Source organism: Danio rerio, chromosome 22 (assembly GCF_049306965.1).
Source record: "Danio rerio strain Tuebingen ecotype United States chromosome 22, GRCz12tu, whole genome shotgun sequence".
Taxonomy (NCBI): domain Eukaryota; kingdom Metazoa; phylum Chordata; class Actinopteri; order Cypriniformes; family Danionidae; genus Danio; species Danio rerio.
Window position 1 is genome coordinate 32,824,274 of NC_133197.1, and position 21,412 is coordinate 32,845,685.

The following is a 21,412-nucleotide window of genomic DNA, read 5'->3' on the forward strand; positions in this document are numbered from 1 at the left end:
TATTAGCCTACTTGCCTAAAAGTCCAATGCAATGTAATAATAAATAATATCATCCAGCCAGATTCATTCACAAAGAAAGACACGATTGGGGCACTATAAATCAGACAAACAGATTAAAAACAATTATTGTATAATTGTAAAATGTATCGGGTGAGGCAGTGGTGCAGTAGGTAGTGCTGTCGCCTCACAGCAAGAAGGTTGCTGGATCGCTGGTTCGAATCTCGGCTCAGTTGGCGTTTCTGTGTGGAGTTTGCATGTTCTCCCTGCCTTCGCGTGGGTTTCCTCCGGGTGCTCCGGTTTCCCCCAAAGACATGCGGTACAGGTGAATTGGGTAGGCTAAATTGTCCGTAGTGTATGAGTGTGTGTGGATGTTTCCCAGAGATGGATTGCGGCTGGATGGAAAAAATTGCTGGATGAGTTGCCGGTTCATTCCGCTGTGGCGACCCCTGATTAATAAAGGGACTAAGCCGACAAGAAAATGAATGAATGTAAAATATATCTTGCAAATTGTATATCCACAAAGGCAAGTTCATCAAACCAACTCTGTTTTTTTATTTAAAACATTTTTGACATTTGTTTAACAACTTCAGTTTGTAATGACTTTAACTTATCTACATTCTTTTGCTTTAACTTGTATGCATACTGATGTAAAATTGTAGATCTTACCCTTATGTTTTTGTGCAGTTATTCTTCTTTAGCCTCATTTAACGAACGATTCTGAAGTTTAATGTAACTTTGGCGTTCTCCGCTGGTCATACCCTAGTATAACACAGTCCATGGACAGCCTCTGTGCATTACAAGTTAATTCAACAATTTTACATTCATTCATTTTCCTTCGGCTTAGTTTCTTTATGTATACCCTTAGTCCCTTTATTTAGTTATACCACCAGGGGCCGCCCCTCTTAAATGCGAGTCTGTTCTGTGCTTTCGCTTTGTTTAGCATTGAAAACACTTTGAAATAAATATAAAAAGTCCCGAGTTACATTTCCTGCATGCTTTCTCGATTATCTGTACTCTGTAGAAATCATTATAATATGATAATTTGCTCAAAAACATTTCTTAAAATGACTGATGTTGGGGCGGCATGATGGCTTAGTAGTTAGCACTGTCACCTCACAGCGAGAGGGTTGGTTCAAGTCCCAATTGGGCCAGGAAGCATTTCTGTGTGGAGTATGTTCTCGTGTTGGGGTGGATTTCCTCTGGGTGGCTGTTGTGTATGAATGTGTGTGCGAATGAGTGTGAAGAGTGTGTAGCTGTTGCAGCTGAAAGGGCATCTGCTGTGTAAAACATATGCTGGAATAGTTGGCGGTTCATTCCACTGTGGTGACTTCTGAAATAGAGACTAAGCCGAATAAATGAATGAATGAATGAATAATCAATGTTGAAGAGTATATCATATTTCTCCTTGTGAAACGTGATTTTCACACAAAGATAACCACATGAAAACCAAAATGAAGATTAAAGTGTAAACCAAAAGAGGAAGTAGAACAGGAACTGAGGCTAATGTGTCTACCACAGACAGTAATATCTCACTTAGCTTAATTCACACTTTCAAAAAGCAAAAAAAAAAAAAAAAAAGTTTATTGGCACAATTACTACATTTATGTGAACTTAAAGTGAGAATTATTAGCGCCCCACCCTCGTTTAATTTTTTTTTTGTTTAACAGGGCAAGGAGAAAGCATGGGAAAAGTCTTATTTGTTTTATTTCAGCAAGAATAAAAGCAGTTATTAATTTTTAAAAACCATTTTAGGCAAAATTGTTAGCCCCTTTAAGCTATCTTTTTTTCCGAAAATCTACAGAACAAACCATCATAATACAATTACTTGCCTAATTACACTAACCCTTCCTAGTTTCCCTAATTAACCTATAGTTAAGCCTTTAAATGTCACTTTAAGCTTTATAAAAGTGTCTTGAAAAATATCTAGTCAAATATTACGTACTGTCATCATGACAAAGATAAAATAAATCAGATTTTAAAAATGAGTTATTAAAACTATTATGTTTAGAAATGTGTTGAAGAAATCTTCTCTCCGTTAAACAGAAATTGGGGGAAAAAATAAACTGGGGGACTAATAATTGTGACTTCAACTGTAAGTCTGATCTCCTTCTCAGTACGTCATTATTGCCCTGTTTGTATATAAACTGATAAACAATACCAGCATTGATATCATAATAAAAAAGTACTTTTTTTCTCAATTCATTAATCAGGACTTTTATTTATTTTTTTGCTATACTTAAAAATATTCTTCAATACTCTGTTTTGAGTCCTAATGTAACCCCAAGTAGTGTGGTTCAAGAGTGTAAATATAAGAATGAAATGTGCATGTTTCTTCATTAATAAATATACATTTTCATTATCGCATTAAATTATGATAATAAAGAATTCAGTTACAACACACTCATATGAGAGAATTAAAATAAGGCCACTAAGCATTTAGATATTTAACAAGTAACACAATATATTACAATATAAACTGTGTATATTGTGTAATTTACAAATTTAAAAAAACAAATTGTATGAATAAATGCAAAATAATTTTGATTAATACACAAAATAAATACAGCTATTATAAAATGCTGCAGGAAGAAGGGTATTTGGTAGTGTGAACCTTGTTTTCTCGGCCGAAAACAAAGTAATCGTAGTCTTTTCCACTGTAAGCGTAGTACACATGAGTGAGAGGAACCAGCTCAATGATTTGTCGCTGTAAGAAAAGTAGACTGTATTAGTTGTGATAATAGCACAATCTAAAAACCTACTATTTTAACAAACAAAATAAAAGATGAAGGTCAAACTCTTTCAAATAGGCTTCAATACGCCACTTTTTAATTGTTCATGACATTTGCTTCACCTAGTGGTTAAGTGTGGTATTGCATTCTTAATCTTCTTTGTGAGCCACATATAATTTCATATATTTAAGTTACTTTGACTTGTTTTTGCCACAGTTTCTGCTCACCTGCTGCAGGATGCGGCTCACGGCAGAATATTTCAGCAGGTGATTCTGAATTGCTCCTTTTGAGGCATCACAAATGTCATGGTCAGGAAATCCCTGTATCGGATAAACCTGCAAACATGCATTATGCCTTAAAATATATACATTTCTGTGCACACTGATACAGGAGACACATTTAAGATACATATTTCGGAGTCATCAAATGAAAGAAGAACTCATATTAACTGCACTGGGACATTTTATGTTGTGACTTTTGAAATGTTTAACCATCATGTTCCCATAATCGGAGGCGCCTGCAGCCGTACGGCTGTACGCATACCAACCATGAAAGGTTGCGAATTAATGCTGCTTTTCTATTGATTTTTTTTTATTTTGACATAATTTAAATTGACTATTAAACATCATACACTACGATATATTGACAAAACAAGAAAGAATGAATAAATAAAGGTGTGCGTTTGTATGTTTTAAAGTGTGTATGTACTTGGATGGTGGGAGATGGGTAAATAAATCTATTGGCTTTAATTTTGCTGGCATTTTTTCTGCACATTGAAAATTACAATTTTGATGGCTGTTGTTTAAAACTAGGTTCAAAATGAGTAAACGCTTTCTAAAACACCTAAACTTAATTGAGACATTTGCCAAAAGGCATTTAACACCTGAGCCGGGGGAACTCCAGGCCCAGCCCATGTCTCTTTCATCGGACAATTTAGATCCATCTGCGCAGTCTCCTCGCATGGAACTGCTAACATTCAATGTGTTTTAAAAGTTTTACCTGACAGACTGACACAAATATGCAGACTTCTCCGTTCTCATGAATTTCTGAGTTTTCTCACCCTTCCAACCAAATTTTTTTTGTTTAAGGTAATCTTGGAACACGTTCAGTGCTGCTGGGAAATCTTTGTAAACACCTGTCCTTCTTATTCAAATAACTTGATTAAATAAAAAAATTATATATATATATATATATATATATATATATATATATATATATATATATATATATATATATATATATATATAAACTAATATACAAATTATACAAAAACAAAATTGGTTTCAAAAAGATGTTTTTTTACAGGAATATATACAAATTATATTTTAGTTTAAACCAGTCCACTACTCAGCTGTGCGAGTGGATGATTTGTTGGGTTAAGCGGAAAGTACGGATTTAAGTAATGGTTGACTGTAGTTGTTGTATCCCAAACCTCTGTCATATATTTGCATATTTTTTATCTTAAAGATTATATCTTAAACATCAGATTTTTCCTTGTTGCTGGTGTGCTTTTATTTTGTCCATCTCATTCACAGCAAGTTCAGGTGTTTAAGCAACCCTGGCAGGAAAATGCAAGGAAAAAGAACATTTCTTAATATTTAAAAAGGAGAAATTAGTTTCATCCTATCAATGTCATAACAAATGCCTTTAAATAATGTAGCCTTTTACAGCAAGCATCAGTGTTTCTTGAGAAAAGAATAAGGGATGATAGGGCAGGGCAATGCTGGAAATTTGCGTATGGAATATAATCCTGAAGGTTCCCCTGCCCAAAATAACCATAATTTCTGAATTTACATTTATTTAATCTAAAAATCTATTCATTACATACTTTTGACATATTCAATGAATGAATGGAAACAGGAGATCGCTATTATGAGTATTTGTGTTGCAATTCCTGCACTGGCCATGGAAATTAGCATTACAACATTAACAGAGACATTGTTTTTGAAGCGTTGTTTTTTTACTGTCACAGTGACATGAAGTAAGACAGTTTCACCTTAGAAAATGAAAAAAAATATACATTGAAAATTGCCGTTAATGATGATAAAGATCGTCTTTATGCTAAGTTATAAAATATTTATTACAATAAGAGTGTAATCTTTTTTTTTTTTTGTGCATTAATTAGCTTACAATTTGTATAAACCCACTTTACAACAAATACCATTCAAACGACGAGTAATGCAGCAAAACCATTATTTGGGGTTACCGTTCCACTACTACAAAGATTTTGTCTAATAAAAGTTTTTATTAGTAGAACTTGTAGTTAAAGCATGGCTAATTATCACAGAGTAGTATTTGAGGCTTTGGAGAACTGCGAACATGAGGGTTAATAAAATATCTGACTCTGAAATATAAAAGAATGACTGAATCATTTTATACCAGGAGGTTTTCGTCAACAAAGAAAGCTTCTCCAGAAACCTTCTCAAACTTCTTCAGTGGAAATTCAGGCACTCGGTCAGGTATAAACTCAAACACCTGATTCTTCCTGTGAAACATTGTAATGTTACTCAAAGATAACCACAAGAAAAACTTAACAGGCAAAAACCAAAACAAGAATTGAAACTATTGTGTCTACCACAGACAAGAAAAGACATTTTATTTGCACATTTACCAGGTAACAGTGAGCTGTATGAAATGCATAAGCTTTTTTTGTCCATTACACGTGAGGCAGTCTTTGCAACCCTTTCCATGACAAGACAAACACCTGAAAAATCAAATGTTTTTTCTTATTTTTTATTATGTTACACAAAGACGTAAAACACATTCGAGATTGAATTAATCCTTCAAATCACCTTTTTCTACCCCGCCCGTGGCAGTTTGTGCACCTTCGGTTGCGACCGTGACCAGATCCGTGACAGAACATACAGCGGGTCTGAATTGGTTTTGGAGATTTTTCTCAGTCAGTAGAATAAAATGCTGTCAGAAATAATTTGATAAATAAACTTGCTTACCATTCCTCGTCCGCGGCAGTGTGTACATCTCACTTTGCCATTACCATGACAACAGTAGCAGGGCTGCAATGACAATGCAATAATGCAATTTTGTGACAGGCATCGAAAAATTAAAATAAAAGCAACCCAAGCTCATTGTGAAAACGTAGTCCCGCGGACGTTTCTGGAGACAGCGCAATACGTCCCGGGGGGGGGGGGTGTACGTACGGCTGTGTTTATTTTTTTCAAGCGAAAGCGGGCTTCCCCGCGGCAACCCGTTTGTCCACCGTGTACGTCGGCAGGTTTGAGATGCAGAGAGGAGTCGACCACGGCAACCGGTTTCGAGTCCGGGGAAAGGGCGGTTCCAGCAATCAGGTAAGACAAAAACAAAATCTTAAAAATTAAGTGAACGAGTTTCGTGACAGGGTGAGAACGCAGTAAAATCTGAAAACGCGATAGAAAAAAAATAATAAATCGGGGCTTTAAATTTTTTTGGACGGCTTTTGTAAACTGTTCCTTGGGTTTAGGGAAGCGAGCGGGCGGGCAGGTTGATCGGTAAAATTGGTTGGGTTCAGGGAAGGGGGAGGGTGGGTCGGCCGATTGGCCGGCCGCGCAGTCAATCATCCGGTCAGTCGGACAGCGGCCTCCGGTGGGTTTACGCAAGAACAGCACGGGCGCGAACCGCACTCGAGAGAGGCGTCTGAGGTGCGAAAAAGCACACAACAGTGGCCTCTCGCGGATTCGCAAAAAACAAAAACTGCAGCCGTACGTACCCGCCAGGACGTATTCCACGGTCTCCAGAAATGTCCGCGGGACTACGTTTCCACAATGAGCCTGGGTTAAATAAAAGTCTGACTAATGGTGTTTGGTCTACTAAGGAATATTTTAAAACGATTTTTAGATAAAATCTCAAAAACACAAGCAACCAATCAGCAGTAAGAGGCATGACAGTAAATAGATAGTTAATCTATTTGAATCTATTATTTTCCTATGCTTTCAAAATTAGGGTCACGATACTGGAATTCGGTACCAATCGATACTGAAGTTTTAAAAAGGTCAATTTCCCACTAACATTTGAGCACTGTTGAGCACGTTCTTAAACATCGCTGATTCGCTCAACAGAAATGACTGTGATTGGCTGTGAAGGTCATCAGTTCACTGAACTCACCACTGTTTACTGAGTGTAACAACAGATACAGGGACACTGGAGCATTTTAAAGTCACGTCGATCAACTGGTATGTCTATAAGCAGATATACGAGTGATCTGCTGATGAATCGTGGCTTTAAAATCCTCCAGTGTCCCAGTATCTGTGGTTACACTCAACAGTGGTGAGTTGAAGACCTTCATGGCCAATCACAGTAATTTCTTTTGAGCATGTGAACACAATAGCAAATCAGAGGTGTTTTAGAATGTGCTCAACACCGCTTAAAATCAAGTGGTGCTCGCTGCAGAGCCATTTGAGGAGAGCTGAGCTCCAGCGAGGGGGAGCTTAAGCTTGAGCTCCACCTTTTTTGCACTTCTTCTACGAGTGATGTCACTGGGGGTAGGGTTAGGGGTGGGGTTGGTGTACGCATTAAAACAGCTTACAGGAGGAGGAGCAACAGCTCATGCTTCCCCTCGCTGGAGCTCAGCTCTCCTCAAATGGCTGTGCAGCGAGCACCCTCTCCTTAAAATGGACTTTTTAAAAATTCCAGTATAGATTGGTACTGAATTTCAGTATCGTGATAACACTAGTCAAAATTCAACATTGTTTGGCAAAATTGGCTTTGTGCAACTTTAAGAGCACTAGCTCTGATATGCTTAATTTTGAGCTGGTTTTAATTAGTAAGTAATGTATGTAAATTTAGATACCTTTATGAATGAAGAGTGTGGGACTCTGACTTTCTGAATGGAGTCAGTGAATTTGGGTGGGTAAGAGACCTGGATGTGCCATGGTAATGGACTCACTCCATTCTGAGGCCCGTCCACATTCTGACCTGAGACGGATGAAGAGGTTTTGTTTTATTAATTAAGCTTTGGAATGTTTTAAAGTTATGTATCTGTTTGTACAAATCGGATTAGGCTCACAAACCATATATCAAGGTGTTACTTTAGCAAACATCAACAGTCAAGGCTGAAATTTTTCATACCCCTGCAAATTGTGACACAAAGAGCCCTATCATACACCCGGCACAATGTAGCGCAAGACGCGACGCAATTGTTGTTTGCTAGTTTCAACTTGGCGCAAGAGTTGTTTTGAAGTTTTGCGCCACACTTTTAAATAACAAATGTGTGCCCATATGCGTTCTAGTCTAAAAAAGGAGGCGTTTTGAGGCGCATTGCTGGTGCGTTGCTATTTTGAGAAACTATAATAGTCTGTTCTATAGACCAGAACAAAGCCTGTCTAAAGTCCAGCGCAGAGCGCGTTAGTTGTGCGCCTCGCTTACACATTGCTTAATACACACAAGATGTAGAGCAATACACAAATATTTTTACATATGAAAAATAATTTAAAAAATTGAGGATATATATAGGCAGGGCTTGACATTAACCTTTATAATCACCGGCTACTGTGGCTAGTAGTTTTCCAATGTTACTAGCCACTCTGCATTTTCACTAGCCATAATTTTGTTGTTGGGAAAATATATTTTATATGCATAAATTTGACTTTGACATGCTAAAATTACTTGCATGTCAAAATTACATTGTCTCCATGCCTCCTCATTCATTTCACTTTTTTGTTTGTTGAGTATGAGCTTGTTTAATGAGCATGAGCAAATGGGTTGTGGTTTCATAGTGTTATATTGCAATTAGTTTTTATTTTACATGACTTTTCAGAGCTCAAAGATAAGGATTTACCAAATTTATCTCTATAACCACATGAAACAATAATAATTTCTTAGCCACAAATTTTAAATGTCAAAACAATCAAAATATAGCTGTATACTATACTTTTTATTTAATAAAACATTTCTTAAAAAAGAAAGAAAAGCAATTGACTATTTAAAAATAGTAGTTGTCACGTATCAAAAATATGCACAGTAATCTGTCGTGGCTAAAGATCTCTCGGATCTCCAGTCAACAGCATATAAATCGAGAGTTAATCTCCCATTAAAGTAATGTCGTAAAAAAAGATCATTAAACCATTTTAACAAAATAAAAGAAAATAAAAGTTTAAGCAAATGAAAGAAGGTGAAAAAACATACCGTGTTTGATAATGAAAGGATGATCACATGCACACGGTTAATTTTAGGCCAATTAATAATCTGTTTAAAGTGAAAGCAACCAGTGCTGCTTACAAAAAGACACATTTTAAGCGCTTGAAAGCAGCAGGACCGTGAGTGCATGTTCATCACTTTTTGTCTAGTCTATTTGAAAGAGAACCGATCATAGTTGCGTTTCCAGACCCTGTTCGAGACACGGTTGCCTCACGAAAAGAAAACGAGAGTGCGCACGTTTTTAGGAAGACGCACATCACATCAGCTGTTAGCGCATCCTCTCATTCGGTATTCACTTGCTTTCTTCTGCTCGCGTGATCACAATTATTCTACTTCTCAAGTCTAAGATCATATTTGCACGCATATTGGGTCATCCTTATATTGTCGAACCCTGCTTTTAAGAAAACTACAATTTAAAAAATATTTTCAACCAGCCAAAGTGGCTAGTGGAGTGACAGTCTAACCTGCCAAAGCTGAAATCTACCCGCATTTGGCGGGTTGGCAGGTGTTAATGTTAAGCCCTGTATATAGGATAAAATAAGGATATATATATATATATATATATATATATATATATATATATATATATATATATATATATATATATATATATATAGGATAAAAATACAAAGGATTAAAATATTACAAAACATTATTTTCTAGCCTACATAAACTTAAAAACCATACTTTCATGCCTTCTTCATCTCGGAAGCTTTTTCAGTTTATTCGTGACAATTTGCTTTTGTATAATGTTATTATTATTAGCAGTATTATTTATTATATGCATATATATTATATATTATATAACAAGCTTAGATTTGCTCACCTCCATATGGGGCACAGCATGTGTATTAGGATGTAACTCAGTGTTTTGACCACACTTTGTTATTGTTGTTCACTTATTTGTTTGCTGGAAATTAGAACTCAATTTACAAACAGTTTTGAATCAAATGTTTGAGCTTAACAAACTAAATGAATTATTTATAGGCTAATTGATGTCTGTGCGTACAAGGTTTCCCTATCCATGAGAGCGAAAGTGAAAGTAGATAATGAGAAGGCCTTATCTCTCATTCTCGCGCTGCAGATGCTCTGCAACTGTTGTCCCTCTATTGAATCGTTCAGTTTTTCCACTTACAAAGTCGCCATGTAATAAGCAAAAGCACCATGGCGCGTAACGCGTAAAACACTATCGGTTGGGTTTTAGCTAGGTCAGTCGATCACTCAGTCAGTCAACACCGGCCTCTGGTGGATTTACAGGAGAATGCCACAAATAGTACTCGTGGGAGAAATTTGAGATCTGAGAACGTGTACACAGCGGCCCCTGGCAGATTTGTAAAAAACAAAAACTACAAAAAAAACATACCACCTGGGACTTATTTGGCGCTCTCCAGATAGTGATACATTTTCAAAGTGAGCCTGGGTTGAACATTTCTGTCAAAATATAAATGTATACTGGTGTCTTCTGATACCTGTGTGTGGCTCTGATTCCCACGCACTCGATCTGGACTCGGTAAATGTTTCCAATCGGTACTGAAAAATGTTACAAGAGAAATTGCTTAGATTGTTCTCAGTATAAGTGCTTTAATATGTTATTTATAAATCTGCCCAGGTTAAAGTTGGATGATACTGTGGAGAGATTTACACGGTAAACCGTAAAAGGCTTCAGCTCTTTGAAGATCAGATTTTTGGCAGGCTTGCTGCTGTACGTCCATTTTTTACCAACGAACTGGAGAAGAGCATCTCTCGCAGTATCCTCTGAGACACTGGGCACCCTGATGGAAAAAATAAATTAATCTATACTCAAACAAATACTCAAATTCCCTGTTCAGTATGCAAATAATAACATTTGTTCCTAAGCCAATGTTGAATATATTGTATTTGTACACTAAATAAAAATGGTATTCAAGTGAAAAATAGTGTTTAATATCACAAAATACAACCATGCATGTTCAACATGTTATATCAGTTAAACCAGGAAGTAACAGTTTCAGATTATCACTTTTTACAGTGTAACTTTCTGTCTACATGAATAAAATTGTGTATAAATAGATTTTTGTTTATTTAAAAAAAAAAAAAAAGATATAATGTACTTACATGACATTTGGAACTGAGGCATTCTTGTCATTTTCGGGTTTAGGTACAAAGTCTGGTGGAGGAGGACAGTCTACAAACAAGCCCACAAACATAACAATCCTTATTATGTAAAGCAGCATAATACTATTAATAGAAATAAAATATTGTTGCAATAGTGCCTTGAAGTATATATGTATATTATATATATTTATACAACAGTTCTGTTTGGTTCTTGAATCTGATTGGCTGATAGCCGTGAATTTTTTTGCCAGTAACATCACACAAAGGCCTCTTCACCCTTCACCTCTGTGTATTACTCCGCCCACATACAGCCAGCAACAAGCAGAGAGACTCTCCAGTTTGACAAATATTACTGTTGTTAGACAATAAAATGTACTTTTGAGGCCAATGCACGCCTCCCATCAGTGATGATATACAGCCATATCGCTACTTGTGAGATGTTATATATATTATTTCTATACTGTAAAAGAATACATAACAGTATCTTAGTAATAATCCCTTTGTGTTTATTACAGAGCATTATAACTTGTAATAAAAATAGCAATATTAAACTTATTTAATGTATAATATTGCATTAAAGCATTTTCAATAATACAACATAATTTGTTTCTTTAAAAAAATATGATGCATTATTAAATTATAAATGGTCAAATATACAATTATATGTGTATTCTAATAATAGCACCATAAATTATTACTCTTAACGGCATTATATAAATGTTTATTGGTATCATTTTCATCTTTGTTTTGAGTTTTGAGTGTATTTGATCTTTTACCTCCGCCTGTGTTTTCCTCATAGCCTGAAACCGTGTCTAGCCATCCAGGAGGTGGAGCAGTCGGACCCTCCTCGGGAAGACTGGGGTCAAGAGTGTCTGCAGAAACACATCATGACATTTATGACCCATATCCAAGACCAGCATCTTCCTCTATCAACATCCTCTGTTAATCCTAGGAACAAAAATACTATCCTAAAGCCACCGCCTTAAAATGGGCATCCAAATTTTTTCAAATAGTTTATCCATGTTGATCCTAGAACATTATCAGTAATCCAGAAACACTTTCAAAATACTGTTAAGAATAGATCTTCCAAAAATGTAAAATGAGTAAGTAAACAGAAAATACTTGTTATTAGTGCTACAAAATATTCAGTTCAAGTCGTAATTATAAGACCCCCTTTATATTTTTTTTAACGGATTTTCAACACATTTCTAAAGATAATAGTTTTAATAACTTATTTCTAATAACTGATTTATTTTGTCTTTGCCATGATGACAGTACATAATATTTTGCTAGAAATGTATCAAGATACTAGTAATCAGCTTAAAGTGACATTTAAAAGCTTAACTAAGTTAATTAGGAAAGTCATTGTATAAAGATGGTTTGTTCTGTGGACAATCGGAAAAAAAAAAACATGCTTAAGGATGACCTATAATATTGACCTTAAAATGTTTTTAAAATATATTTTACATTTTATGCTAGCCAAAATAAAACTTTCTCCAGAAGAAAAAAAATGCTGTGAAACATCCCTGCCTGGTTAATCAATGTTTGGGATATATTTGAAAACATAAAAATTAAAAAATTAAATCACAGGAGGACTTATAATTGTAACTTCTACTGTATATCACTAAACTATTGTTAGTATGATAATAGTAAATAAAATATACACATCACAGATATGCATTTTATGCATTGGTTGTTTATCTAAATTTGACTATTCAGATGGCGCCTATGGCCACTTTTTATTCAAAGTTAATGTCATATGAAATGATGGTGTACACAATAGTCACCAACATTTTAACATTTAAAAAAAAATGAATCACTTTCTGGACATCGGATATTATATATTAGGCATGGATATTAGGCATGAATATATATATATATATATATATATATATATATATATATATATATATATATATATCATCATTTTCGAAAATATTACAATCGCTTTGTAAACGTTTATTATTACCATTTGTTGAGGTTATCACTCACACAGTGTTTTAAAGACTAAATGTTTGCACATTGATACCGTTTTGAGTCTGAATTAGAATTAATTAGATTTAAATTGAGTTAATTATTTAATTAGACCTGTTATCTTTGATATCATTGAATAAATAAATGACTTAACATAGCTAAAAAAAAGCATAACATAATTCTAGGGAAATGCCATATTGTAAGAAATATCGTTATGGCAGTATTCAAATGACAATATCGCATATTTTTCCAGTATCGTGCAGCCCTACTTGTTACTCACAAAGGCTTGTAATTGTTAATAGATAACTGATGATCTTTTTAGACCAGTTCCCTGTATAAAAATTAGAACCTAAAATTAAACACTTTTTGAATTTGCATTGTAAATCACTATAATGCAACAGCATGTCTTACATTTTTATCATAGTGCTATTAGATTTAATCATTTAGCAGATCTTTTGTCCAAATTGACAAATAACAATTAAGGAGGCATTAGTGATTCAACAAGAAGAGTCAATACACACAAGAAATCCTTATTATAAAATGCAACTGTTAGTGCTCAGAGAATTGTTAAAGGTCCCGTGAAATTAAAATAAAGTTTTATCAGTTGTTAGTACCAGTACTGTTAGTGTTTAGGAAATCTATAAGCTTGTGTGCAACAAAACAGCAACAAAATACTCGTTTACAAGATATAAAACCGATATAAACATTTAAAGCTTTAGTTTGTCACTTCCACCAAAATGGATCAATGGTTTTATTCACGTCACCCCATACTACTTCATACTTTCTCATCAAATAGAGACATTAAATGCTCTCTAGTATCTGACATGTCCCACCCCCTTCAAGACACTTGATGTACTTATCCTCAACCACTCTCACTGGCTGTTTTTTAAGAAGGGCAGGAGCTACACTATGTCCCACCCTCTTATTATGTTTTGATTGCCACTACGTCAAATATCAAATAAAAAAGGCACATTGTGAAGTACTTCATGGGACCTTTAAGTGCTAGAGTAAAGAGGGGGGAGGTTTTTGAAGAGATTTAGATTGATTGTAAGACAACTGTCGGTCAAATTGTGAGAGATTAAAGAGTGTGTTTTCTACAGGTGGCTTGTCAAGCCCACTCACCTGTGTGAGGCACACTCGGAATTGCATAATGTTTTGAGGTTTTCATGTGGTGTGGTGGGGAGGAAAGGAGAGGTGGGTCTTGGTTTTGGGAGGTTATCCATTTTGATAAATGTGCGTTAGATAACTTGCACTTGAATTTTATCACAGACAAGCTGCTCCTCCCATCATTCACTGCTATATTTTGAGGGCATTGTTTGTCTGGCACACAGGCCTCATTTTGCCCATTCTTCATGCTAAATCTGAAGTATGATCTCTGCTGTAGGAAACTCGCTCCAGCTGATATTAATAACCACTTGTTAGCGGCATTGTTCATGTACGTAACAAGCTGTTTGTGTGTAGTATATTTAACTCAAAGCACTGAGGGAAAGCACCCTAATAATTAAATGAACCGCTGCCAAATACTGATTGCTAAAAAATGTGTTTATATTCTGTTGCCTAGCAATGCAGCATATTTTAAAGAGGACATACAGGGTGCCCATCTTAGTCCAAATACAGAGATTTGTACTTTTTTTAAATTTCCATGCTTATATATATATTAATAATATAACCTAAAAAAATGTTAAAACAATGTTTTTAGCTTGAAAACCATTTTGCATGACTTTTAGGAGTGCTATGAGTGCTACAATGGATAATTTACCTTAGATTTTAAATAAAAACACAAAGTATTTGGTTTCTCCGTAGCTGTGAAGAGCTCACTCTCTTATATTTGATAACTCAATAGCTAAAGTAAGCTTATTCTGTAAAACGTAGCTCTATATATATTTCTGGAGATTGCGAATTAAGTAGCCATGTACGTATGGCTGCATTTCGTTGTGCCTTTTCGCGCTTCCCTCAGTGTGAGCGGCTTTTTCGCTGTTTACCAGTTTGTCAAGTGGCTCGCCGCATACATTGCAAACTTGTGACATGGTTCGGAGTTGACAGCGATGATGGGGTTCGGTGAAAAACGGTTCCAGAAAGCGAGTAAGACAAAAACAAAAGTCAAAAAAATAAAATAAACAAGTTGATACCTGGTTTTTCCACCTGGGGATACTCATCCCGAGGCCCCCAGAGATTATGCAGTGACACTGATGAGGTTTAAGACCTGTGAAGAGATGATCCCAAGGTTTCCACAATCCCGGACCAAGCTGTATCATGAGCAGCTGCTGTGGTGGTCATGGAGGAGTAGAGATCATGCGTCTGAGACCTGTGAGACTCCAGGAACAGACGAGTCCTCGCTGATGTTCAGTGTTTTTTATCCTTCACTTTCAATTGGTGAAGTTTTTTTCTCACCGCTGTCGCCACTGGCTTGAATAGTTCGGGACTTGTAGAGTTGCGCATCAATGGATTTGCTCTTCAATGTTTGGACTCTCAACAGTGAATATTAAACTACAAAGAACTGATTTAAGCTGAAATGTTTCAATTTACTATAATCTTCTATGTGAAGTTGCTTCGACACAGTCTACATTGTAAAAGCGCTATAGAAATAAAGATGAATTGAAGTTAATTGAAGAAATAACAGGGTGAGAATGTAATCAAATCTGAAAACGTTGTAAAAATCAGGCTGCCACGAGAGCTTTTTTTCTTTATGGATTGCTTTTGAAAACACTATCGGTTGGGTTTAGGAACGGAGTAGGGCTGGTCAGTGGATCAGTCAGTCAGTTGACAGCAGCCTCTGGTGGATTTACACGTGAAGAGCAGGCACGAATGGCACTCGCGAGAGAAATTTAAGATTTAAAAAAGCACACATGGCGGCCTCTGGTAGATTAGCTAAAAAAAAACATACCTCCTGGGACGTATTTGGCGCTCTCCAGAAATGTATATAGGGGTACGTTTTCAGAATGAGCCTGGGTTGTCGGCTGATGTTGTAACTTAACATTAGCTTTTCTGTAAAACACCCAGTTTTGAAGTGGTCATTTTGAACCCAAAACCTTAATTTACTGATTTGATCCACTATGGGGTACTGCTGAGGCTTAATTTGGCCACAACTTTCTGTTTCAGTGAAGGGAATGATTTTGGTGACAAATCTTATTTTGGGTAAATGCTTTGAAATTAAAAAAAAAAAAAAAACTCAAACAATACACTGTGGGCAAATGTACTGCACTTTTGTTATGTAAGGGGCCATTTTTGGCCCACTGACTTCCATTATAATGACATTTTTTGATTGCAAAGCAATGCCACCATATTATCATGCATTAGTTGTTGGTGGTTTTTCCTGTTGGAAAGATGTAAATTTTGTAGTTTTGATCAAGATCATGTTTGATTTACAGGTTTATTCAAAAACAAATATATACACTACATGACAAAAGTCTTCAATCATCGATCATAGTCGTAAGAGCAACAAATAATAACTTGACTTCCAGTTGATCATTCGGAAATGTACCAGAAAGTAGATTTTTTCGGCTGAATCATCTGTTGAACTTCATCCCAATCATCACAAATACTGCAGAAGAGCTATTGGAACCCACAAGGACCCAAGATTCTTACTGAAATCATTCAAGCTCGGTGAAGGAAAAAACATGATTTGGGGTTCCATTCAGTATGGGGGTGTGCGAGAGATCTGCAGAGTTACAGCCTGAGGTATCAAGACATTTGCGCTGCCCATTACATTACAAACCACAGGAGAGGGGAAATTTTCAGCAGGATAGCGCTCCTTCTTATACTTTAGCCTCCACATTAAAGTTCCTGAAAGCAAAGAAGGTCAAAATGCTCCAGAATTGGCCAGCCCAGTGACCAGATATGAACATTATTGAGCATGTCTGGGGTAAGATGAAGGAGGAGGCATTGAAGATGAATCCTTGATAAACTTATTAAAGCCATAGCAGAGATGTATGGATGCAGTCCCCTAAGCTCATAGGAGTCATACACAATATTACATCAACTGCACCATTACTTAACATTCTATAATGTACATTATTTCTGTTAACTGACAAGACTTTTGTCTAAGCAAAGTCAGACCTTGCTGTACTAAATAAATCATTAAAAATCATTATCATATTTTATTTTGGTAAAATAACCATAATCTAGAGGCCTTTGCCTTTCATATAAGCCACTTCTGATACCAAATAATTAACTTTTTACTTAAGGTGATTTTATTTTAGGACTCCAAACTCATTCAGTATGCCTATTGAAAATTACAATGATGAACAAGACAAGCATAAAATAAACTTCTGTGTTATAGAAATAATGCATTAGCCAGTGGGTTGATGCAAATTAAATGTGCTAAGAAACGAAGCACAGTACATCACAATATCTTTCCCCAAATGCCAAACGTAGAATTTGCAGACTTGCGAACAGGAAAACACCCTCAGACCCCTGAGAACACGTCTTTATAACACAGTCTGGTGCCTAATAATAGCAGCACAGAAATAAATTACACTGATAACAAGAGTAAAACACGTAAACAATCGCTTCGGTCTAAATGAATTGAATTGGTCGCGGTGCCTTTAAGAATCTGCAGTGTGATTAATTGGGCTTAAACTGACAGACATGCGCTCTATTTAGTGAACAGGATACACTCGCTTTTAAGATAACATTTAAGTTCCAGGCTGTTAATTTGTCCGCAGGCTGCATTTTTTTGCTCTTGCTACATGAAAGTACTTTGGTGTTATAAGTGAAGTTCAGAAAGAAGTTAACGTCTAGATAACAAAGGCAGTATTATACAGCAGTTATCAGAAAACAAGTCCTGGCCTCAGTGTTTTAATGGAATTACTGAAAAAATGCCATTTATTATTAGAATAAAGTGAGAAGCAAAATAATAAAAACTCCAGAAAATCTGTACTTGTTGTTAAAGACCACTTAAGTGTAACTGTTCACTAACAGTTAGTATAATAGTGACTTTACAAAAATTTCAAATGAAACGTAGCTTTTTATTTATTTAAATAATAAAAAAAATATTATTGAAAGAAATGCACTTTTATATTTGAACTGTGGCCTTTTGTTTTTATTTAACAAAAAAATTAAAAAAAACAAGTCATTTTGCACTACATATACCAAATGTGTGTGTTTCCACTGGATTATAGTAAAATGTTAATATTAATTTATTCCATAAACATTTGGTAACATTTCTTCACTGTTTCTAGAGTTTTTTTGTTGGAGTTTCATTAGCTGTGACTGTAATTAAAAATCTAGTTTCTAAAATTATATATATATATATATATATATATATATATATATATATATATATATATATATATATATATATATATATATATATATATATATATACATACATATGTCAATTGACACAGCCGAGGTTCGAACCAGCGACCTTCTTTTGTGAGGCGACAGTGCTAACCACTGAGCCACTATGTAACCCATATATTTAGTTATTTTTTTTATTTTTTAAATAATTAATAAAATATAACTGATTAGGACAATGGGTCACACTTTATTTTGATGGTACGTTTGTTGAATTTAAGCCAACTAATTATCATTATATTATAAGTAGACTGTTAGGTTGGGGTTAAGGTTGGGGTTAGAGTAATTTGACATGTACTTGCAAGGCTTCTTATAGTCAGTAAAAAGTCTGTTAAAGGACTGTTAAATGTCAGTATCAACAGATATTAAGCAGACAGTCTACTAATACTCCAATGGACCATCAAAATAAAGTGTTACCGGGTTATGCCAACCAGATTTAGATTTGGTCACTAGTAAAATAAGCAAAATAATCACATACATGTGGATGCTTTTATGCTAAAAAACAGATTTCCTTCCTACTCTTTAAGTGCATCAAATGCTTTCTTATTAATCTCAAAGCTAATAGATTATTAGATTTTGCACAAATAAAGAAAAACAGAAACCTCAAAATGGCTTAATATTGATAGAAATGTTTTCACAGAATACTTTAAAATCTTTAGAATGAGTTAAAAACTTAGTAAGAAGAATAAACACTTTTGTGGCAAAAACTATTTCTTCAAATTCTTGCACAAAGTAACCCACATGAATGTACTATAGTATATATTATAGTTCAATCAAACTACAGTAAAATACCTAAATTAATTTGTTGTGGAAACCTTTGAGTTGCTATAATAATAGATAATTGTAATATAAGAGTAGTTCTCTATAGTTATAATATAAATATGCTGGAGAATTTATTAACAAAAAGTTGTGAATATTATATATATACAATATAACGTTAATACATTTATTAGACACTGTGGTGTGGTTCAAAACATGACAGTATTCACCACAGCCTTTAAATTGCAGTAACCTTTCATATACATTTTTGTAAACAAGTTTGACGTATGCTAAAGCAGTAATAACAATGTAGCATACACGCCAGTTAACCTTGTAGCAAAAGACAAGTTAGCTGTAATGTGAAATATAGTACCCACCTATATCTTCGTCTTTGTCGTCCATAACGCAGAAAACCGCTGGTGAACTCTGTTTGACAGTGTTTGTGAGTTCAGCTGCTCCCCACTACAGAGAGATTTACCTCAGTTACTCTCAACTGGACGGCAATAATAATACAAGACACGCCCACAAACATGTTCTGCAAATCTGGTTTATTGAAGCGCGCCTGATACTTACAATACAGAATTCTTAAAGGCACAGTTTACTCAAAAGGAGAAACTTAAATTTATCTCGTTAAAAACAAATAACTTTACGTACTGTATGACACAAAACACAAAATGCGACATTTGGCTAACAGATAAAGTCACTGTTTGCTTGCATAGAAATAATAGGAAACTAGATGAACAAAAATGAAAGTGTAAGGATGCGCATAAAAATGAAATTATAAAAGTAATGTAAAGTAGGCTAACTAATATATAATAAGGTAACTCATGTAAGCCTAGTGTAGCCTAATAGAATTTCTACTTTAAAGTCTCTTAAGTTGCAAAAATAAGGGTTTTACATCTAATACATTTTGTGTATTGAAGAGTAGGCCTACAATTGCAAAAAAAAAAAAAAAAACATAAAAAAAACAACAATCATTTATACTTTTTGCAAATGAACTCTTTATATAGGCCTATATTTAAAATAATTGTTATATGATTAATAATGAATATATATATATATATATATATATATATATATATATATATATATATATATATATATATATATGGCTAATTCTGGTACATCTACAGGAATGTTATATTAAAGTACACTATCACTGTTAACTAAACAAATAAAATAAATGAATAAAATAAAGTTTATTGTGGTCCATTAATATGGTGTCTGGTTATGATACAAATAAATGTTTGTGTCAGTGTGTGATGGTTTGGGTGGTTTACAAGGACAAAAATGTGTATAATGAAATGGGTATGAACTAGGTACTATAATGTTGAGGTTGTTTATGAGGACATTGCGACCTTGTAATTTAAAGTGCTTAAAAATCATATTTCGTTTGATCTTTTGACATAGAAAATTGGCCAGAGCTCACCTGTGATTGGTGGGTTTAGGGGTAAGGTAAGCCATACATTGTAATGAGTGGTGTTTACAGTTTATAATACATTATGCCTAAAGGGAATCCACATAAAGCATCAATACCAACGTTTGTGTGTGTGCGTGTTTTGCTTTGAAAACTGACCAACCCAGGCTCGTTCTGAAAACATACTCCTATATCCAATTCTGGAGAGCTCCAAGCACTTTTTTGCAGTTTTTGCTATCGTGAATCCACAAGAGGCCGCTGTGTATGCTTTTTTTAAATCTCAAATTTCTCTCGCGAGTGCCATTCGCGCCTGTTGTTCTTGCATAAATCCACCAGAGGCCGCTGTCGACTGACTGACTAAAGCCCAACCCTAATTCTAATTTTGCATTCCCAGCCACTACTTTTCTGGCAGGGTATTCGAGTGTCACCGACTGTCAGAATGTTGTGGGACTGCTATACAAAAGTTAATATTATGGATTATAAATAGAGAAATTTAACGGTTTTTATTTTGGCTTTTTTTTCTGAGCACAACGGTAAAACAAACGCGGTTATGCATTAATTAATGCATTAAAACATAGTATTGTTTGTTGTAAAAATTCGTAATAATGACAAACAAAATACAAATTTGTGGATCTCCTTCCGGGTGCAGCTATGCAGCTGTTGTGGCTGATGTTTTCTGGGAAATTTTCTTACCCCTTGGTTTCGAGTGTCGTCCTGAAAAATTTCCATTCGAAGGGCTATCTCCCCCTTCCCCTTAGCCCTTCTCCTTCAAGATTAAGAAAATTGGGACACCCTTACCCCTTCACGTGCTAAGGGGTAGAATTGGAATTGGGCCTAACTAAATGACTGACTGACTGACCCTCCCTCCTCTTTCCCTAATCCCAACCAATAGTGTTTTTAAAAGCACAGATTGACCCCCCACCCCCCCAAATTTTACAATGTTTTCAGATTTTATCACATTCTTACCCTGTTATTTTTTGGCTTTTGTTTTTGTCTCACCTGCGTTCTGGAA

General features: G+C 35.1%; 1 protein-coding gene across 2 annotated transcripts; it reads right to left on the reverse strand.

Moving 5' to 3' along the window:
• Positions 1-534: 534 nt before the first annotated feature.
• ssuh2.1 (ssu-2 homolog, tandem duplicate 1) lies at positions 535-19,449 on the reverse strand. Of its 2 annotated transcripts, XM_005161830.6 has the most exons (12): positions 19,361-19,449; positions 11,729-11,824; positions 10,953-11,022; positions 10,501-10,630; positions 10,328-10,388; positions 7,513-7,637; positions 5,681-5,743; positions 5,522-5,601; positions 5,341-5,433; positions 5,109-5,214; positions 2,957-3,064; positions 535-2,704 (listed from the first exon to the last, which is right to left on the reverse strand). In XM_005161830.6, the coding sequence occupies exons 1-12, from the start codon at positions 19,383-19,385 to the stop codon at positions 2,570-2,572; spliced, it is 1,092 nt and encodes a 363-aa protein (XP_005161887.1). In that variant the 5' UTR covers positions 19,386-19,449; the 3' UTR covers positions 535-2,569. The 2 variants fall into 2 exon arrangements, 1 of the variants encoding a protein (XP_005161887.1); XR_012397857.1 differs by lacking the exon at positions 7,513-7,637.
• Positions 19,450-21,412: the final 1,963 nt, after the last annotated feature.

What these genes read in the sequence shown, in the direction of transcription:
- ssuh2.1 (XM_005161830.6), bottom strand. Translation starts at nt 19,385, where the DNA reads ATGGACGACAAAGACGAAGATATAG. An exon ending in CGACAAAGACGAAGATATAG is followed by an intron (nt 11,825 to 19,360) that starts GTGGGTACTATA and finishes GTGTTTCTGCAG; the next exon opens with ACACTCTTGACCCCAGTCTT. An exon ending in GCCTCAGTTCCAAATGTCAT is followed by an intron (nt 10,631 to 10,952) that starts GTAAGTACATTA and finishes TTTTTCCATCAG; the next exon opens with GGTGCCCAGTGTCTCAGAGG.